This window comes from Peromyscus maniculatus, chromosome 14, assembly GCF_049852395.1.
Source record: "Peromyscus maniculatus bairdii isolate BWxNUB_F1_BW_parent chromosome 14, HU_Pman_BW_mat_3.1, whole genome shotgun sequence".
Taxonomy (NCBI): domain Eukaryota; kingdom Metazoa; phylum Chordata; class Mammalia; order Rodentia; family Cricetidae; genus Peromyscus; species Peromyscus maniculatus.
The window spans coordinates 58,177,844-58,205,082 of NC_134865.1; the positions used below are offsets into that span (position 1 = coordinate 58,177,844).

The 27,239-nt window shown below is 49.2% G+C and overlaps 1 protein-coding gene across 1 annotated transcript; it reads left to right on the forward strand.

Moving 5' to 3' along the window:
• Nucleotides 1-3,005: 3,005 nt before the first annotated feature.
• Batf (basic leucine zipper ATF-like transcription factor) lies at nucleotides 3,006-26,372 on the forward strand. Its single transcript, XM_006990295.4, has 3 exons — nucleotides 3,006-3,322; nucleotides 5,740-5,844; nucleotides 25,845-26,372. Exons 1-3 carry the CDS (start codon nucleotides 3,260-3,262, stop codon nucleotides 26,052-26,054), a joined length of 378 nt encoding a protein of 125 aa, XP_006990357.1. The 5' UTR covers nucleotides 3,006-3,259; the 3' UTR covers nucleotides 26,055-26,372.
• The last annotated feature ends 867 nt before the right edge of the window (nucleotides 26,373-27,239 follow it).

Here is a 27,239-nt window from a genome sequence, read left to right on the forward strand (position 1 = left end):
AGCAGGGTCTCTGTCTTGTTTATATTTATGATTTCTTGATTCCTATTATAACACATGATAGGTGATAAATACGTCAGGTGAAACTAAATGAAATATAAATATGACCATTCTGTTCCTTAGGGAGTTTTTCATACACTTAGGTTTAGAGAAGATACAGGTCATAGCTTTTAGCTGTTTAGGAATTCATTTGGAGAGTTACTCAGACAGCTCTTTACTGGGTACCTACTAGGCACCGGACATGCGACTGTAAACATGAGACAATCTTCAGCTTGAACAAGGGCCGCATCCCAACACCATCATCACCACCTCCATGATTTATGCCACCAGCACCTTTTTCTCAGGTCATTACATCTAACATTGTAATCCCAGCTGGTCTTCCCTCCTTCACTTTTCTCCCCATAGTAAAATTTCAACTGTGTTAAAAGGGATCCTGTGAAACCCGAGTCAGAACACACCAGTCCTCCACTCTAACCCTACCAATGGCTGCCCACTTGTGGGAGGGAGCAGACATGGCCACGAGTCACTCAATTGGGCCCACATCAGGAGGGAGACTGTATTTTCAGCCCACTGAACACTGGGTGGCTTTGTGACTTTGGTCGATAGGATGTAGTGGGTGGGACACTGAGCTGGTTCTGGGTGTGGATTTTTGGAGGTTCTGGGTTCTTCTGCTCTGCTTTTGAAATCCCACACCTGCCCAGTAAAGAACAGGCAGGGTTGCCGGGAGGAGGGGATAGGGTGGGTTAAGGAAGACTGCTGGAAAAGACCTTCCAGAGCAGTCAGTTACCAATCAACCTGTCAGCAGAGACGCGCAGACGCGATCCGAGCTAATGCAGCCTTCTGGAATCTTCTGTATGACTTACACACTCATAAGCCAAAAACATGTTTGTTTAAAGCTGTCATGATGTTCTTGGTCTGTTACACAGTGGAAACTTAGTGACCACCATCTCATTCAAAGGGGAAAAAAAAGTCAAACTTTTTGCCTGGCACATGGTAGGTACTCAAGGAATATCCAATGAAATAATTAAGAGAGTCACAAATGGAGTTAGCATTCCAATGAAGGAAACACGATTAATCAGCGGTTATGGTAAGTGCTGCGGAGCACACACACACAATTACTGAGGTAGAATGGTAGCAGGGATGAGAGCATGGGTCTGTGGTTGGTTCTCTGCTTACTTTGGAATAAGGCAAAAATCCTCCCAATGGACGCCAAGAGTACCCAGGACCCCCCACGTACCATATCTCCTGCTCGTCTCAGAGCCTCTAATCCAGAGACACTGGCCTTTCTCCTGCTCCCACTTCAGGACGGATGATGTCCCTGCCTGGAATTTTCACTTAGATATTGCCCCTACTCTTCCTTGGGTTCCTGCTCATGTAATTCCCCTTCATCAAGCTCTTCCTGACTACTGGCTTAGAGAAGTGGCCATCCTCAGAATTCTCCTACCCTGATTCATTTTTATCTGGGACCCTTGTCACCCTGGTATATTATATGCCAACTCACTTGTTTACTGTATGCTCTCACCACTAAATAAAAATTCCACAAGTGTTGAGATTTTTATTTTGGTAAGTTTGCCCTTAGACCAATATTGTCATCAGGCAAAATTAGTAATTGTAATTAGTGGATACTGAAGTTCTTTAGGGACTAGATGTGTTGTCAGATTAAGCAAGGTGAGCGTTTGGCTTTGAGTTACACTGGGAACGTAGTAAGACATTTTATTTTAATGTGTGTGAGTGTTTTGACTGCACAGTGTGTGTGTGTGTGTGTGTGTGTGTGTGTGTGTGTGTGTGTGTGTGTGTACCCTGTGCATTCCTGTTATCTGAAGAGGCCAAAAGAGGGAATTGGAGACCCCAAAACTGAAGATACAGATGGTTGTGAGCCCCCTGTGGGTGCTGGCAATAGAAAACCCAAGTCCTCTGGAAGAGCAGCCAGTGCCGTTGACTGCTGAGCCTTCTCTCCCACCCCCAAACCTGTTTTAAAGAGCCAAAGTGCCAAGATGGGAACGGGATGGTATAATAAAACTACGAACGTGACCATGTCATGTCACACATGGCAAGCACGACCATCTCCATAGCATGTATGACAGGGTGTGGGGACATTACAATCACCTCGTTTTTCTCTCATTGCAGTAGCTCTGAGAGGCAGGCAGGGCAGGTTTTAGGTGGGGGGTGGGGTGGGGGTGGATTTTCATCATGGTTGATCTGACTCCAAGTCCAGAGCTTCTGACACTCATTTTGACATTCTCCCCTTGCTGGGTTCTGACCTTTGACTCCTAAAGACTCCTGGTCAACCTTGAACTCCTGAAGGACCCTCTCCGCCGAAGGCATCCTTTTTCTTGGGAGAATATAAGTGCCCTGCTAAGAGGCATGGGTGGTGCTAAACTTCTCCACAAGCCCCCCTTTCCTGCGTTCCCACTAGTACACCTCATCTCTGTCACACTTAGGGTCCCACCGTGGATCTTTCTAGGAAGCCAGGGAGAGGGTGACTATCACAGTATCCGTTCCAGAGCCCCCCTGGGACCCTCAGAGAGTCCCACCTTCTGGTTTGGCAGTCTGTAAAAGACATTGCTCTCCTTCACTTTTGTCCTCAGGTCACCCCCCTGTCCTGTAGGAGAATGAGGGAGGCCCAACCCCCCAAACAGGGTGGGCAGCTGCTTTTGGGTGAAACCCAGAGAGAGGTCCCAGTCTTACTGCTTTATTTGGGTTTAAAAATCAAGTCGTGTGATGGTGGAAACTCTTTCCCGCTGTTCCCCGCGCTCTGCCATGTTGACAGAAGAGGACTTGCTAATTCTGGCTGGGGATTTTCCCTGCCTGGCTGTTTTTCTCTTTTATCTCCATCAATTGAAGCAAGTTTGCTCTGCCTTTCAAACTGCCGGAAGATACTGGGGTTTTGTGTATTTTTTTTTTCTTTCACCTAATTCTCTGGTCTTTTCCCAGATATGTATTTTCTGTCTAACTACCTTCTAACTTGTTGACGTTTCCGCCCATGTGACTTCCAGCTTGAATTACCAGAAACCACAAGAGAGAGCGTGTGCGCAAGCCCCAAAGTAAGCGAGATGTCCCTTTGGGGAGCAGTCCCTCTGCACCCCAGAGACAGAAGGACGCAGGGGTCGGTTGGAGGTGACTGCTGGACAAGCAGGGGAGGCACCTGTGGAAGGTGGAGGGCTGGTGGCCCCCCTAGCAGTCAGGAAGGGGAGCCAGCTAGTGAGAAGATCGCCCAGAGGCATCTGGGACGTTTTGTGGGAGAGCCCCGAAGATTACGGCCATGCCTCACAGCTCCGACAGCAGTGACTCCAGCTTCAGCCGTTCTCCTCCCCCTGGCAAGCAGGTACCCCCACATCCCCTGCCTTCTGAATACCCTGGGGTGGTGGAAGAGGGCCAGACTCCCCTGTTCTGCCCCGGGGAGCTCTGTGGGGGAAGGAAGTAGCTCTCTACTTGGCAGGGTGCTCTCCGACAGACTCGAGGTGTGGTATTTGTTCTGGGGAGGTACCAGTGGCAAAGCCTTCATCCCACCACAAGCCCCCCTTTCCTCCGTTCCTAGCAGTATGCCTCATCTCTGCCACAGTTAGGTTCCCACCGTGGAACTGTCTAGGAAGCGAGGTGCAGGGTGAATATCACAGAACTTAGTGGAAGGGGTCTACCTGCGGCGCCAGCCAGCAGAGGAATGTTCCAGCAGGCTGCTGGCAGACTCCACCCAAATCCTAGATCTGTAGCTTTCCAGGAAGAGCCGGGGGGCAAGACAGAACTGAGGTGAGGGGGGAGAAATACAATAAGCCAAAGTAAAGTAGACAGGAAGGAAAGGATGACTAAATCTACCTGCCGAGGGACTGACTGCTTCTGTGACTAGAACAGCCATTGAGGAGGGAGGCTGAAGCCACAGCCATTGGGGAGGGAAGCTGAAGCCACAGCCCGTATCTCTTTCCCTGTGGCTTCCATATAGCAGGAAGAAGGCAGTGGTCGTGGAGGTTTGTTGGAGACCTACCTGCACCAGTAGCTAATATCAGCTCCGGGAAACCAGGGATGGAGGGAAGGATTCTGGGACTCTTAGAGTCTTGACCGACTACCAAACCAAGATGCTTCAGCATGAGAGATGCCTCAAATGGGATGCCCTTCCCACCTCGTAGTTTCTGAAGCTCTCTCTACCACATTCTTGACGTCCCTTGCTCTGGAGGGTTCTCCTCATCCAGGATAGACCATACGGATGAAACTTTTCTACATCTCAGTAATGTAAAAATGTCATTCTTTCCTTAGCACATATATCGGGCAGGGGCTGTAGTTCACTGGTAGAGTGCTTGCCTTACACGTATCCAGAGGGCTTACAAAATGCTGCAACCAAAATAAAAGTATGTAACCATCCCCTGTCACACTTGTCATAAGTGATCATCTGCTACCACATCTACCATAAGCCCCTAACCAAAAAGCCTTACTGGTGAAGACCTCTAGAGGAAAACAGTCATCCCCTTGCTCACAATGGTATCAGAGCGGTTCAACTGCCTGGAAGATGGTACCATACTCTTCTTAGGGAGGAAATTACTCACAGTTCCATGGTAACCTAGTCCCCTGCAGCATTATGGGAAGAGCGCTTCCTTGCTCTCCCTAACCCAATGTCTGCCTGCTAGAATGACCTAGAAGTATTGAATAAAGAAGGAAGGAGAATCAGAGCCTGGCCCCAGGATCTGTGACCCCTCTGACAGGGTAGGAGTTGCCAAAGGGCTTCTCTTAGCATCTCCACTGACTTGCAGTATCAGGGGCAAAGCTGGAGCTGACCTCCCTGGTCTTCTATAGGACATACGTAGAGAGCACCCAAAGAGCGCTTTGTCTTCTAAAGCCCCTACCAGTAGCTCACTAAAGCAGGTGGCCTCCACCTCGATTCATAGACTTATTTTGGGGGCCTCATTTGTAGCAGGCATCATGTTCAGGACTGGGGAGGTCTCAAGATGGCTGCACAGTGAAGGAAATGATCGAAAGAAGGAGAGATGGGGGGGGGGCGGGTTCTGCCCAAGGGCACAGCACGAGAAAATTGCTGGAGGAGATTCTCAGGCTTTAGAATCAGCACCAGAGGATGCCATACCCCAGGCTGGCCATGAGCTCAGGGACCAGTGTGGAGACCCTCAGCTTCATCCCGTGTAAAATAGAAATGACTGTACCTGCTTGGAGAGCTGGGGAGTCGTGTCATAGCGTCTCTGAGAGCGCTGGTACAGAAGTTGGCGCCTAGTGGATGCTCATCCAAGTTTGTAAAGCAAAGAAGACAGCAAAAAGGACACCGAGAAGATATACACAGACAGACAGACACACACACACACAGACAGACACACACACACACACACACACACACACACACACACACACACACACCCCAGAGAGAGAACGTGAGGGTAGAGCAGCTCTGGAGCGAGCGGAGGTGGCGGGACAGACTTCATTGTCTTAACTGCTGTTTCCCCGAAGCTGCCGTCCTGAAGCCTCCATCTCTCTTCACTTCTTCACGTAGCTTTTGATCAAAAGAAGACCATGGGAGGAGACCTGAGGGTGGGTAGCAGGGGATGCTGAAGAAAATGTCTTTGGGTGAAGGCTTTTTGTAAATAAGGGGATGGATGGTAGGGAAGGAACTGAGGACCAGGAAGGAAGGAAGGAAGGAAGGAAGGAAGGAAGGAAGGAAGGAAGGAAGGAAGGAAGGAAGGATAACAGCCTGTTTTGACTAGAAGAGAGGGATGGACCTACCTAGTTATTGCTGTCACTGCTTCCTAGGACTCATCCGATGATGTGAGGAAAGTTCAGAGGAGGGAGAAGAACCGCATCGCCGCGCAGAAGAGCCGACAGAGGCAGACCCAGAAAGCCGACACCCTGCACTTGGTGAGTGCCCAGCCTTCGCAGCATGCTCTTGTGCCTTAGGCTCTGCACCCCACACCAGTGGGGCTGTGAGACCCAGCTCTGATGCTGCTGCTGGGGGGCGGGGGGCTATGTACATGGGGAGAGTAAATGCAGGATGAGACTTGCAGGGGCGAGGTGGGGAGGGAAGGCTCTCTTTGCTTAGGCATGCCTTAAAACATCCAGTAGCAGAGAGGCTGAGTCTTTCTAACCCAGGAGAGTGCAAGGGTACATGAGTGGGATGCTGGCAGCCTCGGGGCTTGATGAGAGGCGGAATCACCTGTTCGGAAAGGGACAGCAGAGAGAGCGTCATCCTGCCTGAGTCACCATGAGCAAAATGCTGCTGCTCAGAGGAAGGTAGATGTTAAGTTTGGCTTTGGGATGGCCAATCTTTCAGGACCACACATCTCATCCCTCCAGAAGGCAGCCTGTCTGCCACCCAAATGCCCTTGCATTTGAGAACAAAGGGTCAATGATGCTGCCCTTATTTTTTTTCCTGAACACCATGAAGGTCCTGTGTTGAGTTTCCCATTGTTAATGATACATCTTAGGGGCTGGGAAACACACAGTTTCTGGGCACTTCTCTGGGACAATCACTGTCCTGCTTGAGTGGCCAATATTCTCAAACTCTTCCAGCAGGGAGGAGATGAGTTGCAGCCCCACCTGGGAGGCCCACAGCCTGGGCCAGAGACCCTGAATTCTTGCTGGGCACAGTGCTCCCAACCTGTTTCCTCTTTACAGTCTGCCCTGTTCAGTGTGTTCTTGCTCAACCCTTCTTTCTCCATCACATCCTTCTTCCTTCTCCTAAAATATTCCCATACTGCTAATATTCTAGAAGTTTCTGCCAATGGTAAAAGTACAATAAGCACCAAAACCAACTAAGCTGATGATACAAATGCTTAGCATGGCAATGGACTGCTTTAACCTTATCAGGGATAAGTAATGTGGGGCTGGGGAAACGGGTCAGTGGGCAAAATGCTTGTCATGCATGCATGAGGGTCAGAGTTCAGATTCCAAGAACCGGCATAAAAACCAAATGGGCAGGAGGCAGAGGCAGGCAGATATGTCTGTGAGTTTGCGCTAGCCTGATCTACATAGTGAGCTCCAGGACAGTCAGAACTTCAGAGAGCCCTTGTGTGTGTGTGTGTGTGTGTGTGTGTGTGTGTGTGTGTGTGTGTGTGTGTGTGTGAGAGAGAGAGAGAGAGAGAGAGAGAGAGAGAGAGAGAGAGAGAGAGAGAGAGAGAGAGAGAGAGAGAACCTAATGGCCATGGCAGCCTGCAGTAATTCCAGTTCATGGGAAGTGGAAACAGAGACTCTTAGAGCAAGTTGGCTAGCCCGCCTAGTGAAAAAGAGCAAGCCTTAGGTCCAGCAAGAGATCCTGACTCAATACAGAAGTTAGAAAGTGACTGGAGAAGAAGACACTGCCACCAGCTTTGGGCCTCACACATTCACGTGCACCCATACACATGTATGCCCACGTACAAGCACCCACATGTACACACCGCACACACGTACACATCCAACAAAAGAATAAGTCATGCGCGGTGTTAGAAGACAAAAAGGGGGAGCTCTTCTTTTAGCTTTAAAGAAACCGAAAACGGGATGTCTGAACCTCTCTGCTGCGCTTATGTTTTGCTTGATAGGCACTTAACATACTCTCATGCTGACACCATTTCCAGTTGACCATACATGTCAAACTGACAAAATCAAGACTAAACAGCGCTCAGTACAGACTGAGACCCGGCTACTCATCCACTTCCAGCGATTCCCGTAGGGCTTAAACATCTCACAGCAGTTTCATTAGTTTAAGCTGGCATTTCCCACCTGAGTCTGGTTCTTATGTAATAGTCCTTAAAGCAACAAAGCCACACTTAAAAATAGGATACGATCCTCTTTGTTTGGGTGGGTGGACAAGCACCTTTAATCTTTGTAAGTTCGCGACATTAAAAGAAGAGAAGCTGGGCGCAGCTTTGCACAGGGAAGGGCCAGGCTCCAACAGCCACTCTGCCGTTCGCTGTCTGTGTGACTGAGCCCAGGTATGGTCTTCATGAGCCTTAGACTCGGACCCTCATCTCAATGGGAAATGGCAGGAACTGCTGCCTATAGAGAGAGTGCAGATGAAGCACTCGGTATGGTGCCTGGCGTGCAGGAAACACTCCAAAGATTCCGTGAAGCCAGACTTGGAATAATAGCATAAGAAGCATGAAAACTGAGATTAAGCAGGCGTATACATACACATATGTATACTTTTCTACATAAAGGCATACGTGTATTTTCCCTGTATGTATGTATGTATGTACTATTATGTGTGTTGTGTGTGTGTTGTATGTGTGTGTAGTGTGTGTGTGTGCGCATGCGCGCGCGCATGTGCGTGCGCGCATGTGCGTGCGCGCATGTATGTACTTTACTTTTACTTTTTCTCCACCGAATCTCGGTGCTGAGAGACTTCCTAACGGCTGTAAAGCTCAGACACATTTGAGGCCCGAGAGTCTTCTGTAGTACTCACCCCTCCTGTGGAAGCCCCCCCCCCCCCCCCCCGCCCCCACTGCACACCTGCTCACTTCTAGTAGCAGAGTGCTGCCTCCCTCCTGACACAGGAGTGGGAGTCTCCCTGTCTCTAGCTGCAGGCTGCCTCCCTGTAAATTCAGCCCTCTGGTCTCTGCCCAGCCCCTCAGGGGAGGTCTTTGAACTGGCAACTTGTCTGTCTTGGGAAGACAAGAGGCAGGACCAAAACGTTTAGATGATGGTCCTGGTTACAACTGCGGTCGAGTAATCTCCGGTGTTCTGTGGGTCCATAGGGTCATGGGGTCATCGTGTCCATGTCCCAGCCTCAATCCCCACAGCACCCCAGTTTCCTTGTATTTAAACGCTACCCGCTCCTTTCTTTGGAGCACTGTACTGTGCGTTTATGTCCTGCCCAGTGACCAGGTCTCAGGGGCTGCACCCCAAGCCTGTGGGCTGCTGTCACGATAACCCAGAACTCCGTGGCTTCAGGTGGGAGCTCTTAGCAGCAACACACAGCTGCCACCATGCAGAGAGTTTGGCTGTGGTCTGAGCTCCATGGCGTGTCCTCTTGCTGACTGTCACCCCTCTCCATCACCCTCTTATATACATGTGTGGTTCGGAGAGAAAAGCTCTTGCTTCCTCCCGTGAGTTCAGTTTCAAGTCTCGGTTTGCCCTTGACTCCTTTCTATGCTTTCTCTATATGCAAGGCTCCGGAACCTTCTTCTGGCCATAGGGTTCATCCACCAAGAATTTGAAAATCAGGGCTTGTGGGTTACTGGGAATATATCCAGTAAGGGACACATGGGGCTCATCTTGGGGTCCTAGCCTCACATACGCCGGGCTGCCAGTGTCTTCTTAATGTTTCCCGTTGGCACTGTTACCTGCCTTAAAGCCCCCAGAGCCTAGCCTCTCCTGTGAGAGTATAAGATGCTGCCCAGTTAGCATTTTGAATATTCGCTCTGTCATCAAGCATGGAGCACTGATTGCTTTTCAAAAGACAGAGGTGGGAGGAGCCTTCTGTGGCAACCATGTTACAGTGATCTCAGCATTAACTCCATACAAAACGTACTTGTGATTCTGTTCATAATTATGAAATGGATGTGATGATTTCCAAGACACAGACGGAAACACAAAACAACAGAAAAGTTCAATTATTCAATAAATAGAGTTGGGACACCTGGCTAATTACTCGAGGAAGCAAAAGGCTGGGTCCCTCGTTCCTTATACAACACACAGACAGATTAAGTATTGTTCAAGGAGACTAAAGACATCTTAGGGGGAAATATGAGCTTTTAAAATGTATCTTGGCATAAAAAAATTTCAAATAAAATAGAAAATCATAAAGGAAAATACTGATATACAAACATACCTCAAAAAAGAAAAAAAAAATTGGCTGAGCATGGTAGCACACGCCTTTAATCCTACCACTCAGAGGTAAAGGCAGGTGGACCTCTGTGAGTTCGAGACCAGCTTCATCTACATAGTGAGACCCCCCCCCATCTCGAAAGTCTACATAGCTCAAAACACTATATGCAAAATCAAAGGCAAATGGAAAACAGGGAGGAGATTATCTAGAGAGCTTGGAGCCAGAAAGGCATGTTTACTGCATCTGTGAAAGCTCTTTGACCCCGAAAGCGATGGATCTCACAGAAAAATGAGCAGGGACTATAAACTTAGAGAAAGGGAGAAAGATAATGTACTTAAATATGTGAAGATGTGGCAGGCCTCCTCAGGAAAATGCCAATTAGGGTGACGGAGTGAAAGGTCACACAGGAAATGGCCAAGGGAGAGGGGAGAGTGAGGATCACACTCCCTTAGCAGGACCAGTGGCTACAGCCCATCAGAGGGCAGCGTGACCAGGCCCCCCTCAGATGACACCTTCCCTGTCTCCCAGCAGTTTGCCGTCCTGGAATCTGTTTGCGAGCACACCATTGATGACTCAATTCTCTGCTGGGTTTTGTTTTTTTCTCTTGGTTTTTGTTTTGGTTTGGTGGTACTGAGGACTGAACTCAGGAACTTGTACATGGCTGGGCAGATGCTCTACCACTGGTCTGTAAGGACCAGAAACCAGTTAAATATCCATCAGTGAAAGGGTAGTTGAGGGGCTGGAGAGATGGCTCAGTGGTTAAGAGCACTGGCTGTTCCTTCAGAGGACCTGGGTTCAATTCCTAGCACCCACATGGCAGCTCACAACTGTCTGTAACTCCAGTTCCAGGGGATCTGACACCTTCACACCAATGCACATAAAGTAAATTTAAATAAGTTATTTTTTTAAAAGGGTGGTTGAATAAATGATAGTCCATTCTGAGTGGGCTATTACAAAACTGTTAGAGTGAGTTGTGTTTCAATGTAGAAAGACTATCATTTCCTTTTCTAAAATAGTTTTAAATTTTTTTTTAAAGTTGTATGTGTGTGTGCGCACACATGTGCGTGCACACATGTAAGCACAAGTACAGGAATACAAGTGCCCACAAAAGACAGAAGGAGGTGTTGACCCCATGGAACTGTGAGCCATAGAGATGGAAACTGAACTCAGGTCCTCTGCAAGAGCAGTAGACGCCCCTAACCACTGAGCCATCTGCCCAGCTCCTCTTTACATTTTTCTAGATTACAGTCATTTATTGTTTGTTTGTTTGCTTATTATGGGGGAAGGTGCATGCATGTCACCATGTGTGGAGGTCAGAGGCCAACCCAAGGAGTCAGTTCTCTCCCTCCACTGTGTAGGTCCTGGGGATGGAACTGAAGTCATAAGGCTTGGCAGGAAGCACCTTTACCCACTGAATCATCTCACCAGCCCCAAGTCCCCAGGCTCTTAAGTAAGAAAAGTATAAATACAGTATCTAGTTTACTCTGAACCACATTGTTTTTTGGAGGGGGGAGGGTTTCGAGACAGGGTTTCTCTGTAGACCAGGCTGGCCTCGAACTCACAGAGATCCACCTGCCTCTGTCTCCCGAGTGCTGGGATTAAAGGCGTGCACCACCACTGCCCAGCTCCGAACCACATTTTTAAATCTGTTTGAGCAAAGTATACATGTAAGTTTCAAATGGATTACCCAAACTTACTGATGTTATCTATTTCCAAAAAGTCACGCTGAAGTTGGAAGACCGGAGGGGGCGTCATTTGCTCTTTTAATCCCTTTTTATCTCTGTCCTTTCAAGGGGCAACTATCATTGAGGTTTGAGTGACCCTCAGGTCCATGGTATGAGATGAAACACTGTAAGGGATGGCTAGTCATTTCCCGATGGCAGGTCATCTGTCACCGCTGGAGGCTCTCTGGCACCTTCCAGCATAGGGACCTTTCAGTCAGTGTCAGAGATCAATTTAGAAACATTGCTCACAGAAGGCTCAGAGTAGAGGAGGTGGGAGGTGGTCAGCAGAGTCATCCCAAAGAGCGTTGTTAGCCTGTGAGATCTGGTCCCTAGGGCGACCTGAAGCAAGGTAGTCTGAGTGCCGATGTCAGATCTGGAAACCAGAGTACCCAGTGCTCCTTTCAAAGGAGGTGAGCCAGGTAACTGGCTGCTATAGGCTCTTGAAGGAATCTCACCACAGTTCAGGACAGAGATATTTGTAATATTTAATATCACATAAGACAGAAAAATCATGTAAACTGAGTTAATACCATGAAAAATGAGGAGAAGTTAGAGGAAAATTAGATAATTGAGACGTTCCCAAAGACGGTGCCCTTGGCCTGCTGGGGTGCCTTTGTAGGGTCCTCTACCATTTCCACGGTTCTTTGTCTGACTCTGGGAGACTGTGCCCTAAGGTTTATTAGCATAAAGAATTCAAAGATCTGTAAAAGAATAAAACACAATGAGATTATGTTCTGGCTAGTTCTACCTTTTAAAAGTGCAATGTGAAGCCAGTGAATCATCTCTGGAAGAGAGACGCCTCTCTGGTGTCTCTATCTCTCTGAATTTCTTTTAAAGAGTGTGGTGACTGCACACCTGGCTGTGGTCAGTTTCTGTGCATTTGGTGCCCTACCAGCAATACAGCGTCTGATGGGGGGGGGGGGAATCCTTTGCCTTAAGTAATCTGCCCAAGGTTACACAGCTTGAACTTCAGAGTGCTCCTTCCTAACCACTAAACACACTATTTGTATCTTCCTTGGATCACTAGCTGAGTTTATTTTTTACTGTTTAAGCAATGCCCTCCAAAATTCTTATTTTTCCCAGCTCATCTTTTGGCTTCATTAAGAAAGTAAAGATCTCTCTCTCTCTCTCTCTCTCTCTCTCTCTCTCTCTCTCTCTCTCTCTCTCTCTCTCTGTCTCTGGTCTCCCGTCTCCCTCCCTCTCTCTCTGTCTCTGTCTCTCTGTCTCTGTCTGTCTGTCTGTCTGTCTCTCTCTCTCTCTCTCTCTCTCTCTCTCTCGTGTGTGCGCGCGCGCGCACGTGCGTGCACACGTGCATGCATATATAAATATACACACACACATATGTGATACATGTATCCATTTTTAGAAGGTTGTGTTGCATTAATATTGTACATGAGAATAAACTTTGGAGACAGTGCTTCCACTTATAATCGTGTAAGGCAAAGATAATAGATGAGGATGCTTGAAGCATGGGTATCTGTGGACTGCAAACACTATGAATGCCATAAAATTAGGTAGATGGTTAAGAACGGGGTATTGATCAGATTGTGATCCATTTATACAATGGAGTTTGAGGCTGGCACTCGACATGACTGTGGAGATCTATGTCTGTTGACTTAGAAAGATGTCTACGAGACTGAATTGAGTTAAACAAGCAAGTCTTGAGGAGTATGCCGAGCACCATCTGCTAATGTAAAGCCTGCGGGTTGGGGTTAAAAGCACAGTCTCCAAAATACTAATAGTGGTTACTCGTGGGTGACTGGGCTTGGGTAATTGCCTCACTCCTGGTACTCTGCAGTTTTATTATGATGAATATGTGCTGTGTAAGCAATCAGAAATAGTTCCAGTCTTTGCACATCAGCTATTTGAGTAGAGGAAGAACAGGTCAAAGCAATTTAACTACCCCAACTGCTTATCCAAGGATGATAGTTTGGTGTGTTAGGGTTGGGAGGTACTCACACTTGAAAAATGCCTGTCTAAACTGGATTGTGGGTACCAGGTCATAAGCCAACAGCTACCCCATCTAACAGGTGTCCTCAGGAGGCCATCCTCAGTGGCTCCTCAGTGTGATCCCTGCTTCCCACAGGAGTGGACTGGTCCAGGGGATAAAGGTCTGTGGTGATATATTGCGTACCTCAATAAAGCTTGCCTAGGGATCAGAGGACAAAGCTGGCCACTATATTAAACATAGAGGTCAGGCAGTGGTAGCACATGCTTTTAATCCCAGCACTTGGGGGGAGGAAGTAGGAAGATCAGGAGTTCAAGGCCACCCTGGGCTACAAGAGACTGAACCAGTCTACAAGAGAAACAGAGCCAGGTGGTGGTGGTGGTGGTGCAGGCCTTTAATCCCAGCACTAGAGAGGTGGAGACAGGAGTATGAGGATTTGTAGAGGTAAGAAGTTTTAAGTGGCTGCTGGCTCTGTCCTCCCATCCCCAGATAAGTTTTATTGTGGTACACAGTATTATCACCACAAAGGTCCTTTAGTTTGTCTTTCCATGGAGGGTCTCACCATGGGTTCACATAATGGCTTCTAGAGGAAATGCCAGGAATTGTGGCCATACTATCTTGTTCACAGGATCAAAATATTTAAAAAGGAAACTTGGGGTGGGGGGTAGACCAACTTGTCATGTTGCCAGTGAGGAAATCAGTGTCTTTTCTTAGGGACACCCAAGGATCCTGAGTTCTTGTCTCCCTACAAGTCTGCATCTGCTTTGTGCAAAGCTTTCTGAGCTTTGGGTTTTTGTTTGTTTGTTTGTTTGGTGGGGGGTTGCTGTTGTTTGTTTGGTTGGTTGGTTGGTTTTGCTGTTCCCATCTGTCATTTCACAAAGGGTAAGCCATGAAGTAGACCCATGGCCAGAATTCTTGCACAGCAAGACTCTTCTTAGTTCTAGAACATTCGACAAACAGCAAGAGACACTAAGAGGATTTAAGGTGGGTAAGGCCTAGAGTTTAAATACCTCTTTATTGAGAAGATGTAAAGGCAGGAACCCAAAAGGCTGATGATATTTTTGAAGAAAATACTTGCATTAAATTAAATACATGAAGATTTAATATGTGTACCAAGAAAGAACATCTTTTGAAAGAAAAACATCAAGACGCCTATCAATAAGTGGGCAAAGACTATGCACAGAAGGCCTACACACATTTTTCCTAGCCAAATGAAAATGACCTAATTTTCTATTCTGATGACGAAAACAATATGCATCAAGGCAGGGTTTCTCAACCTCAGGGTGATTGGCGTTTTGAGTCTCATACATTTTTCTTTTCCCCTGGTACTGGGAATTGAGCCTAGGGCCTATACATGCAGGGCAAACACTCTACCACTGAGCTACACCCCTGGTCTTTTCCCCTCTACATTAAAAATTTTGAGACACGGTATCACGAAGCTACCCAGGCTAGCCTTAAAGGACGTGTAAGGTCCTCTTTTTTTACTTTTTTAAGATGGTCTTTTTTTTCATCATTAGAAATCGATAACTTGTACCAGTAAATGGCATTAAGAAATTTTCACAAATGCCAGGCAGTGGTGGTGCACGTCTTTAATCCTAGCACTTGGGAGGCAGAAGCTTGGGAATCTCTGTGAGTTCAAGGCCAGCCTGGTCTACAAATCGAGTTCCAGGACAGCCAGGGCTTCACAGAGAAACCCTGTCTTGAAAAACAAAGAAAAAAAACAAAACAAAACAAATAGACAAAACAAACAAACAACAACAACAGCAAAAAAAGTGTTAGGGACTAGGATCATGGGTATTTTACTTCTTAAAAGCTCTTTAAGGCCAGGCATGGTGATGCGTGCTGTAGATGTAACCAACAGTCTTATTAAATAAGAAACACAGAACCAATGTAAAAGAGAAAGCAAGAGGTCAGAGCTCAGAGCTAAAATCTCACCCTTCCTCCTGTGGTGTCCCAGCTTCCCGAAAGAGAGCTATATCCTGTCTGTCCGTCTTTTTATAGTATTTTGTTATGCCTTCTCATTGGTTGTAAACCCAAACACGTGACTGTCTCGTCACTGTCTGTATGTACAGCCCCCCAGGTCTTGAAGGCATATGTCTCCAATGCTGGCTGTATCCCTGAACACACAGAGATCTATGGGATTAAAGGCGTGTGCCACCACCGCCACACTCTTGCTATGGCTCTAATAGCTCTGACCCCCGGGTAACTTTATTTATTAACATACAATCAAAATCACATTTCAGTACAATTAGAATACCACCACAGCTTGCCTTTAATCCCAGAACACAAGAGGCAGAGGCAGATGGATCCCTCTGACTTCAAGGCCAGCCTGGTCTACATAGTGAGGACCAGGTCAGCAGAGGTACATAGGAGACCTTGCAATTTATCCTCCAAGCTGGAGCACTTTGGGGAGTTAAAATGGACCCTAGTAAACATCAGACCCTAACGGCAGATGGACTTGGACCATCCCAGGAAGCAGGGCAAGCCAAGGGCACGGACCTGGATCACTCACAAACGCAAAGGAAATGATAAGCTCAAAGCCAAGCAGAGGGCCCAAATTCTTAGGCCCAAAAGGCAACTTCCAGTACCTGGGACGACTCAGCTGGCACATGAACATGCCTCTTGTTCGTCGATTAGCTGGGAGCTCCAGCAAAGGGAGACCCGAGTCTCAGCACCCACCAGCAGGTCTTACTTTCCACTGTTGGTCTAGAAACCAAACAAACACAGGATCTCACTAATTACACCTTGTGAAAAACAAACAAACAACAACAACAAAAAAAACGCTTCGAAGAAAATGCAATACAATGTTGAAAGTGAATTAGGGACAGGGTGAAGGCAGTGATGTGGAGGGGGGGGGTCCCCAGGCCCTGACACTGGAGCTCAAGAGCACACTGAAGAGGAGGCTGGGAAGATCTGGGGAAAGGGAACCCACGACAGAGACTTGGAGTGGAAAGTCATGAGGCATCAGAAAAGGACAGTGAGCCACAGAGAGTCAGATATGCAGGGGGGGGGGTCCAGATTGGGAAGGTGGAGGATATGAAGACCATTCTAACCCAGGCTGGGGATTGCTTTCAAACTTTTTTTTAAAATAGAATATGTTTTATTAATTCTTAGACAACTTCATACACTTAAACAGTGCCTACTGATCATCCTCCCCCGACTCTCTCCTCCCAATCTCCCCAACACATTCCCCTTCCCTCCCTGACTCATGTCCTCTCTTTTAAAAACAAACATTTTTTTTTTTTTTAAATCCACGAAGTCCAGTTAATGCGGCCATGGGACTGTTCGCTGATCTTGTCAGGTAAAGCCAGCTGCCGTGAGTTCATGAGTTTAATGGCCCATCTAGAGGACAGCATTTCACGGGGCTCCTCCTCATCCTCCAGCTCTTCCATTCTGTCTGCCCCTCTTGTGTGGAGTTCCCTGAGTCTTGGATGAAGGGCTAGAGTGGCTATCGATGTACCGTCTAGAGCTGAGCACTCAGAAGCCATTTGTCCCCTGCCCTTTGACCCGTGATGGGCCTCGACATTAACTGCTGGCCACAGCAGACAGACTTCTCTCTGGCCAAGGTGGAGGGCAGCATCCTCTGTAGCTATCAGCATCAGTACCAGGAAGGCAGTTTGACAGCATGTCCTTTATCAGGACAACGGTATCAGGTTACCGGACCTGGGCCTAGACCTCCCAAGCTAAGGGCCTTGTGAACCAGTGAACCTAAATTCTTATCACAAAGTGGGAAGCAGTAGCCTCCCCAGGCTGTATGAGTTGGAATTAGAGAGCCAGTGTGAAGGAAAGTGGAACTCCAGCTGTAAGGAAGGAGGAATCTGTCTCAGGTTTGTCTGCTAGTCAAGTGCAGAACCCGGCCTTGACACACACACACACACACACACACACACACACACACACACACACACACACACACACAATCAACCTGGGTGTCTTCTCCCCGAGAACGATGCTTTTCTGTCAGTGTGCTCAGGAGAACTCTGAGTTCGCCCCTTCACCACAACGGCCTTCCACTGTGTCTGCTGGAGCCTCCTTGGGTTGGTCAAGCCCAAGTGAGGGAAATGACATTCAAAGCTGAGGTGGTGGCAGAGTAGTATTAGCTTGGCTATTCCCACTCTCTATGCGGCTGGGCCTTTTGAAAAAGGAACCTCTGAGATTCTTTTGTAACTGTCCTAGAGGCACAAAGCAGAAGCTGTTACAGCTGGAATGTTGGGTAAAACACTCACCAAATAGCCTGAATGTCACACGTCTACTCAGTAGACACTTTCACAGGCATCTGTTACATTCCAAGGTGGCAAGCAAGCCTCCTGAGCATTTACTGAGTGCTGTCCCATCACTGAGGACTAACTCGTGAAGATAATGGCATCTTCCCTCTGCCCTGAGGGAAGATCGCCATCTCAAAAGGAACTAGTGTGACCAAGTTTTGAGTGAGATTCACACAGATTCCCACCTCCCGCCTTTCCTTCCTAAGAGCCAGGTGTGCTGGGGCCAGAGAGAGGCTCCTGGGTGAATGAGCTTGCAGCATAGTGTGCCTACCTGAGTTTGATCCCTGAAATTCATAGACCTGGCACCACAAAGATGACCTCTGGCCTCTGCAGACCTGCCCATAGCTCATGCATGCCTGTCCCCCCCCCCCACACACACATTATACACACACAATAATAATAACGATTAATAAATTTAACACTTTAAGAGCTGTTCTGAACGTTGTTTTCATCAACAGTATATTTATGTTAAAATTCCAAAGTGTTTTAGAAAAATTTTTAACTTAGAAATTTTCATCCAACTCTAAGATGCTTTGTCTTATGTACTTATAAAAATATATATTTAATGTAGCCGGGTGGTGGTGGGGCACACTCTGGGAGTCAGAGGCAGGCAGATCACTGAGTTCGAGGACAGTCTGGTCTACAGAGCTTTCCCACAGCCAAAGCAACATAGAGAAACCCTGTCTTGAAAAACAAACAATCCAAAAACAAACAAACAAGAAAGAAAGAAAGAAAGAAAGAAAGAAAGAAAGAAAGAAAGAAAGAAAGAAAGAAAGAAAGAAAGAAAGAAAGAAAGAAAGAAATATATTTAATGAAATAAATTTAATAAGGTGATTAGTTATTCTATTATACTGGTGTTAAAAACCCACAGTGAACATGAGTCTCAGTTTGGCTAAGCACTGGGCTCGTCGGGGAAATATTTCTAAAATCTTAATGCCTGAGCCCCATGCAGAACAATGAACTTGGGGCCTCTACAGGGCACAGGGTGGAGTCCAGACGGCAGAGTCTGCCTGTGGATCGCGGTGCTGTTCATCACACAGCTTGAAAAGTGCTTTGAAAAGCATGGAAGAGCGCAATGCTGAAGGGATTTCAGGACAGGGGTAGGGCAGCCACGCAGGGAGACTTTCCAGAGTCTCTGCTATTGGAGATGAAGTAGGACTCAAAGCAGAAGCCGGGATGATCTGGGAAAAAGGGACCAGCGGACAGACTCTGGGCCAAAGCAACCTGAGGCACCAAAAATGGATGGAAGAGCCACAGGCAGAAATAAACTGGATAAACTGAAGCCATGGGGGCGGGGGGGGGGGGCCGCGGGGGGGGGGGGATGCGGCAGGAAGTGTGGATTCAGTCTGTACAGTTATGTGCATGTATACCCAGGGACCCCGTCCCAGCACCTCGTAAGCCTCTGCTCTCTGTTTTCCCAATTGGGCTTCCCAGGAGTCCAGACAGCAACACGTAGTAGATAGGCCATCAAGGGGAGGCAGCAGCTAGCGGCGGTTTCTTTTTCTCACGTAGCAAGAAGCTCAGAATGGAAAGAGCAGGTTAGAGGCAGAAAAACAAAGCTCTCCTGTCTGTGCTACCAGCATCGGAGCAGCTTCTCCTCGAGGCGGCGACATGGCTGCTGATCCTCCAGGCTTTCACTCTGTGTTGAAGGACAGTGGATTTGTCCTTGCCCAGTGGCTCTACCCTGTAAGAAGAAAGAGAATCCCCTGTCCCTGTGCTTCTATCTACATATTACCAGTCACACACACAGACACAGACACAGACACAGACACACACAGACACACACACACACACACACAGACACACACACACACACACACACACACACACACACACACACACACACTCGAGGACACTTTGCACCAGATGCAAGGAAGCTGGGCATTTGAGTCTCTCAAGTTGAAAGCAGTGGGGTGTTGGGGAAGGACGCTGAGTGAGCCAACCTCCAGTGTTTTTCAAACTGTGAGGAAAAATGAGACCCAGGCAACAGCCTTCCACTCCCATGACTATAGACAGGGCCTCGAGGGCATGGCTGGTGTGACTGACCAGCTGCTGGTGGCTGGGAGCTGAAGACAGATCCAGAAGAACCCAATATGTATGTGGTGGCTCTTCCCCTCAGGTGAAAGGCCATGGTGGCAGGTGGAGGCCTAGTCCTTCCTCTCCTGGGGAGCTGCCCACCTCTCAGTGAGAAACATTCTTCAGGAACTGTGGGCTCCACTTACCGTAACCTGCTCTGGATGTGTGTGCGGCACAGGGTGGCACCAACTCCAGATGCACGTGAGTTGGAATCTCCTTGTGCCGAAGGAAGTATGCACACTCCTTTGAGCCGGAAGAACACCGAGGTTATTTCAACCTCTGGAAATGGCTATTAGTAAAGGCGAGGAGATGGGGCTGGAGCAATGGCTCCATGGTTAAGAGCAGGGTCTGCTCTTCCAGAGGACCCAGGTTCGATATCCGGCACCCATACGGTGGTTCACAACCATCTGTAACTCCAGTTCCAGGGGATCTGACACCCTCTGATGGCCTCCACAGGCACCAGGCACATAGTGGTGTATGAGCATACATGCAGGTAAACATGCACATAAAATACAATTTCTTTCTTTTTTTTTTTTTTAACAAAGAAAATGCAGGAAGGTCAAAGCCCTCGCCGGGAGCTGGCCCGGAGCACAGTAGACCCCAGCCAGAAGGTGCCAGCTGCTCCCAGTCTGCCTCCAGCTCAGCTGCCTGGGGCTGAGGGACCAGCCTGGGGATTCCCCACTGCTGAGTGACCCCCTCTTCAGCCCCTCCAATAGGGGATTTCCCAGAATGTTCCCATGCCTCAGGAAGCCTCCTCCTTAGCCACCCCCAGCTCTTGACAGAAGTGGCATCAGGTGACCCCACAGGTGAGGGAGGGTGAGCTGTGAACATTAGCATTTGGATTAGCATGGGGGAGGGAGATGGGGCCGGGTAACATGGGCGCGGGAGTAGGGCTAATTCTAGCTCACGGGGTTCTAACAGGTTCCCAAGGCAGGGGCTGCAGCCTACAAGCTGTGTGACCTCCAATGTATTGCTTAACTTCTCTGGGCCTCAGTTTTCCCTCTGCTGTAAAAGGGAGATGTTACATACTGTGCCATGATGTCACAAAGATTAGACATGATGACAGCTATAAAGCACTTAAAAGGGCAGGTCAAGGGGCACACGCCTATAATCCTAGCAATCAGGAGGCTGAGACAGGCAGATCTCTGTGTTTGTGGCCAGCTTGGTCTACCCAGCCAGTTCCAGGTCAGCTAGGCTCCATAATAAGACTCCTTCTCTGTCACACACACACACACACACACACACACACACACACGGCTGGGGGTGTTACAGGCTCTAGTCTACTAATGCATTAGGTAGGCAATTGGGAATCTGAAATATTGGAGAATCGAGGGGACTCTAGAGACACCCCCGTTCCTGTGACTAGCGGCATTAGCTGCCCAGTGGAAGTCTTGTGGAGCCTGTAACAGTGGAACACCCCAGCATCGCTAGTGCTTCCCGGAGGACCCAATACCTGGCTAAGGTCGGGGATCATCTTGTCTTCAAGTGAAAGAACTGGTATTCAACAGGGAAAGCGCATCCCCCAAGGGCCAGCCACCCGCTGCCACGGAGCCAGGCCCTGGCTCATGGTGGAGGATGGTCTGGCCTCCGTGGAGAGCCTTTCCAGGGTGGCAGGATGGAAGTGGGCAATTCTGTGGCTTCAGGGGTGTGGCCAGCTCGGCATGTGGTGTTATGTGATGTTGTGTGGGGTCATAGTCTCTGTGTGTAATGATCATTATAACTGCTGTCCCTTGGGAGGGCACAGGGGGCTGGGGTCTTCTCCTTGCTCCTGGGAGCCCCTGGCTCACCCCAGCAGTCAGGTCCTCAATGCAGGAGAGGCAGGAAGGAGGAGCCCAGCTGGAGGCCTGCAGATCTCCTTCCTGGCTCTGGGCCCACCTTTAGAGGCTTCTACACTTCTGAGAAGACACATGTGTGCAGGGACTCTGTGGCACTTTCTCCTCACCAGCCTGTGGGCATTTTAGGAAACTAGGCAGTATGGTTTTGCCCTGGGGCTCAGTTGGCCTCCTGGTAGGATGGTCAACACTGACAGCTGACTTCGTGAGAACCCGGATGGGCCTAACCACGTTCTGAAAAGCAAAGATCAGGCTAACTATGTGAAAGTCAGGAGGCAGGTTAGCTCTCTCCACTGTGGCCAGAGAGGCCTGCCTGGTAGAGGAAATTTCCTTCATACACCCATCCACTCACTCCATGCCCTCACTGAGTTCTGGTCCCTGCCCACACTGGGAAGCTAATGGGTATGGTTGTTGTCCCTGTGGATAAACAGCTGCCCCCAACTGTCCCTTTAGCTATAAGTCCTCTCAGGGGGCCCTGCTGCCCCGGGCAGGGTAGCGAGATGAGGCCCAGATCAGCCACTTCCTCCTGCAAGGGAAGTCAAGCCAGAACCTTTCTCTAGGGAGTGGCCGGTGTGGGCAAGGGCCTGAGTTTACAGACATTTCTCTCGCAAGAAGCAGTTTGGCTTTGTGAGGTAAAGACAAACTGTGCCCCACAGTTAGAGGCAGGAGGCCGAGCTTATTGGTCAGGCCTGCGCCAGCTTGGGCTCTGGAATCTGCAGGCCCAGGAGATGGCAAGAGGAGAAAGCTGGAGCTTGCTCCTCCGAGCTTGCTAGTCACTTCCCGAAAGCTGGGCCTGCCCCTAGGCGGGGAGAAGCGCAGAGCCCGCCCACCCTGTCCGTCCCTACTTGCTGCCTTGGGGTTTGCCCAGGCTCTTCAGAGCACTGAACTTACAGTAAATGCTGTCACCAGTGGAAACTCTCATAGGGGGCGAGGAAAGGACCAGGACTCCGGGGCCCCAGTTCCCGTCTTAGCGTACTGCCCCGCCCCCCCCGCCCCCCGCCCCCCCAGATTCATTTCGCCCACCTTTCAGTAAAGGGGCAATGCCTTCCTGGTAAAGGGCTTGCGGACCTCCCTCTGGGATGTGTCAGGAAAAAAACAAAAAACAAAAAACAAAAAAAGCGTTGAAATGCCCATCTGGCCACAGCCTGCTGGAGCAGCATCCAGGGACTAACCACCATCCAGCTTCTGGCTTCCCTTACCCCACTCTGGAAATGGGGGTTTCCTCTGCACCCGGCTAGGGGCCTCGGTTAGCTCAGAAAGCATTCAGAATGTCAGGCTGAGGCTGAGCACGCTCACATCTGACCTTCAAAAGAACTGGAAGCCGGCTTGATGAGCGAGGTCAGGGTCCTATGCTCCCCTCCACCACTTAAAAAAAAAAAAAAAAAAAAAAAAAAAAAAAAAAAACCACGGCTGCACTGGGTTTAGATGATTGGCAGTGTAAGTGATAAATCCCATCTCTCGTCAGCCTGCAGCCCGCTCCTGACGGATTATTTAGGGCAAATTGTAAATGTCAAGTTATCTTACCTCTGTTAACCGCTGTGCTTTTGAGTCAACGTTCTCATGCCAACAACTGATGCTATCAGCCAGCCAGTCAACAAACATTTAAGTTCATCTGGCACTTAAGCAGCCATTTAATACGTGTTTAGATCATTAAAGCAGATTTTATAATCGCTTGCGCCGTGGTGACCCAGTATTTTATTCACCATAATTCTCAAACTTGCCTGGTCATTAGAATGACCCAGGACACCTGTTAAAGGCTCAGATGTCCAGAGCTAGGGCAATGGTTTAGTTGGTAAAGCACTGATGTGAGGACCTGAGTTCGGTTCTCTACATCCGCATAAAAAGTGGGGTGAGGGGGGTGCACGCCTGGAATCTCTGCAATGGTGAGACTGGAGGCAGATCCCTGGAAGCTTGTGGGCCAGCTGGAAGTTCCAGGCCAGTGAGAGACCCTCTCTCAAACTGTGGAAGGTGTGAGGTGGGGGTGGGGAGTCACCTTCTGACCTACACACACACACACACACACACACACACACACACACACACACACACACACACCTAGCATGTATGCACCTGCAACTATACATGTTTGTACACAACGCACACGCGGAAAAGAGAAATTTCTCCTCAAATCCCAACTCTGCAAAAATAAGAGCTGCCTGCTGGCGCAGGTGGCTTCTGAGCCGAGCTGAGATTCCTTTGCCCCCCCCCCCCCAGCCAGGTTGCCTATCTGGTGAGCTGGGGAGGCTCCAGCACTTAGCAGGGGTCTGTTCTCTCAGGTCTGGGAATCCCATGGTCTGGAGAAGCTATTGCTTCTCGGCAATTGCTATGTACCGGAGCGCCATGGCGGCTGGTAAAGGATGCAGTCCCCTACCAACGCGGAAAGATGTTTCCGGCCGAAATGCTCGTTGCTTCTGTACTGAGGCGGAGAGCACAGGACTTACCTGAGCTTCCCCTCCTATGGTTTTAGCGAATCCACTGTCAATTGTGATCTGAGGATTCTCAATGGAAAGTTCCAGAAATAAACAAGTCTTAAGTGACTCCGATTATAGTATGTAGTAGTCATAAATGTTCCGTTCCGTGATTGTTTGTTGATAATCGCTTCCTATGTTTATGAACTTCCTCCTAGGTTTACACTTCGAGAAGCACTGAGTGTGAGTGGGCACTGTCCAGGGTCTGGGGATGGTTTGGAACAGGATTGCGAAACTCGACACTCGTGGAGCCTCAGTATTCACAAAGGCTCGCTCTAAACACCCCGGAGGGGGAAGCAGCGGTGCTTGTGAGAAAAGTGCAAACACACGGCACTTGGTGTGCGTGCTGGGGGTGGAGTAAACCGGCAGAGAGTGTCCCGTACACTGCTTTCCACTCTCTTAGGGTCTGGCCCGATCGCCAGTTCCTCTTGGTATATGCTTACCACTCTGAGGCCAGGGGCACACATGCAGGCATGTTTGCACACGTACCTATAAGAGCACAAGTGTGAGCTTGTGCGTGCGCATGCGTGTGTACACACACACACACACACACACACGCACGCACGCACGCACGCACGCACGCACTCACACACTCTACCTGGGTGAGGTTTTCCATGGCTTTTCTGCACCAGACTTGTGTGCATGTTTGGTCCCTGGTGAAGCAACAGTGTTGGGGGTGGGTGTGGTGGTGCCAGCAAGGGACAAGTATGTCCCTAAGAGGTATTAATGCCGTTCTCCATTTCTTTTCTATTGTTTTCTTCCTGTCTTCACACTCTCTCTTTTTTCCTTATCTCCATCTCCCGCCCCCCTTCCCTTTTGGTGTACTGGCAATTGAGCTTAAGGCTTCGTTGTCTTACCACACTAGGTGTGTTTCCCAGCCCTTTGGGCACATTTGTCTAGAGACGCAGTGACAGGCTCTCAGTTTATTTCCTCTCTAGCCCAGGCTGGCCCTCCCGATCCTCCTCTGTCCACACCCTGGCTGCTGGAATGACAGGTCTGTGCCACCGTGCCCAGCTCATCTCACTTCTGAGGGATGGCATTGGGTATCACAGGGGATTGTTATAAAGAGACTCACAAGAGATTATTATAAACCTCTCCTTTCTATTACACATGAGCTTCTTTTTTTTTTTAATTTTTTTCTTTCTTTCTTTGTTTTTTTTTTCAAGACAGGGTTTCTCTGTGTAGCTTTGGAGCCTGTCCTGGAACTCGCTCTGTAGACCAGGCTGGCCTCGAACTCACAGAGATCTGTCTGCCTTTGCCTCCTGAGTGCTGGGATTAAAGGCGTGCGCCACCACCGCCCAGCACGAGCTTCTTTTCTACACTCCCTGCTTGCCCATCCACTTTTCCACCATTTGTGGCTCTCTGTCACCATATCCTTGAACTCTGAGCTAAATAAACCACCCAGCCTCCAGTGTTTTGTTATAGTCATAGGGAAGAGACAGATGGGACTATGAAATTGCCATTTTTATTAGTCAAAACAGACAGCTATCAGTAGTTTGCATATGGGTCATATGGGTCAACCTGATATTTACACACACACACACACACACACACACACACACACACACACACACAAGCATATATAGGTGCACCCATACAAACTATATGTGTGCACATACGCACATCCTTATATGCACATGAATTCTCAGTTGCCCTTCTTCATGTCTGTGCTGATAGAAAACGACTCTGAGGCCCCCACTCCCCACCCCCCCACCCCCGGCACTGCCTTCCTGCCCCACCCACCTTCCCACCTTCCCACCCTTCCCCGATACTCACCATCCTGCCGATTGTCCCTTTCCAGGAGAGTGAAGACCTGGAGAAACAGAATGCGGCTCTGCGGAAGGAGATCAAACAACTCACAGAGGAGCTGAAGTACTTCACATCGGTACTGAGCAGCCACGAGCCCCTGTGCTCCGTGCTGGCCAGCGGCGCCCCCTCGCCTCCCGAAGTGGTATACAGCGCCCATCCCTTCCACCAGCCTCACATCAGCTCGCCACGCTTCCAGCCCTGAGCTTCCAGACAGGAAGAGGACAGAGCCCCAGTTGATGCTCCTCCCATGGGCCTTCGGAGGGGCATGTCAACCGAGGCCAGGCTACCCTCATACCTCCATCTGGAGACCCAGTGGCAGAGGCCTGGACAAGGATTGAACACAAGAACTGTGCTGGCCAGAGGGACTTGAAGCCTCCCACCAGAGTGTAGCCAATGTACTGGACCCCACATGAGTGGAAAAGCAGCCCCAAGAGTCATGGATGATGCCCAAGACCTGCAGCACAGAGGAAGGAGGGCAGGGAGTCGATAGTTTTCTAAATAAATGTTTTCTAAGAAACCAGCCCTGGAAATCGGCTTTCCTTGTTTCCCCATGAGCATCCTACAAACCACTTTCTTTTGGTTTGAGACCTGGTTTTTCTCTCTGGCTTTCAGGGAGCGCCTCCAGACTCAAGGGATTCTCCGTCTGTCTCTTTTCCGTGTTTGGTTGACCTGTTTGGGAAGCCGGTCTCTTTTCAAACCATCTTCAACTTCTAGAAATCTATCTCCCTCACCCTCCTCCCCAGATCTGCTCCGTGTGACCTGCCCAGCCCTGCCTGCTTACCCTTACCCCACGCCTCTTACCCCACGCTTTCTCTGGGTGGCAGAGCAGCTCACTCTGCAGTTAGAGAAAGCATTTAGCACAAGATGCCGGTCTGGAGAGATGGGAGTCGTCGGGGAGATCTCAGCTTCTCCCATCTGGACACCTTCCCAGGCGGCTGCTCCTGGTCAAGTCTCCAGGATGTCATGGGCCGGGTTCCTTGCTGGGAATCTTGAGTAACACAAAGTCAGCTCCTCACATTCAAGGCAGCAAGGTAGCCTTTTGCCACACCCTGCCGAAGATGCCCTTAGGAAATCGGGTGGCTGCCACCTGTGCATCTTGAGGGTCCCCAGGTTGAGTAGTTCAGGGTAGTGTTCAGTCTGGACATCTGGTTGGAGTCTGTGTGCTTCCTTTTCCCCTCTGATACCCACCTGTTTCTCAGAAGTCCCCAGGCCACATGTCTGCTGTGGGACCTGTCCACCTCCACAGTCTCTACTGAGTGGCTGGGTACCAATGAGGCAGACAGCACAGGACCAGGCTTCTGTTACAGGCCCAACCTGTAGTCTCCCAGAATAGTCAGTCATTTCTTGTTACCCTCCTCAGGACAGCCATGCTGTGGTGAAGGGGAGG

What these genes read in the sequence shown, in the direction of transcription:
- Batf (XM_006990295.4), top strand. Translation starts at nt 3,260, where the DNA reads ATGCCTCACAGCTCCGACAGCAGTGACTCCAGCTTCAGCCGTTCTCCT. An exon ending in CTCCTCCCCCTGGCAAGCAG is followed by an intron (nt 3,323 to 5,739) that starts GTACCCCCACAT and finishes ACTGCTTCCTAG; the next exon opens with GACTCATCCGATGATGTGAG. An exon ending in AAGCCGACACCCTGCACTTG is followed by an intron (nt 5,845 to 25,844) that starts GTGAGTGCCCAG and finishes GTCCCTTTCCAG; the next exon opens with GAGAGTGAAGACCTGGAGAA.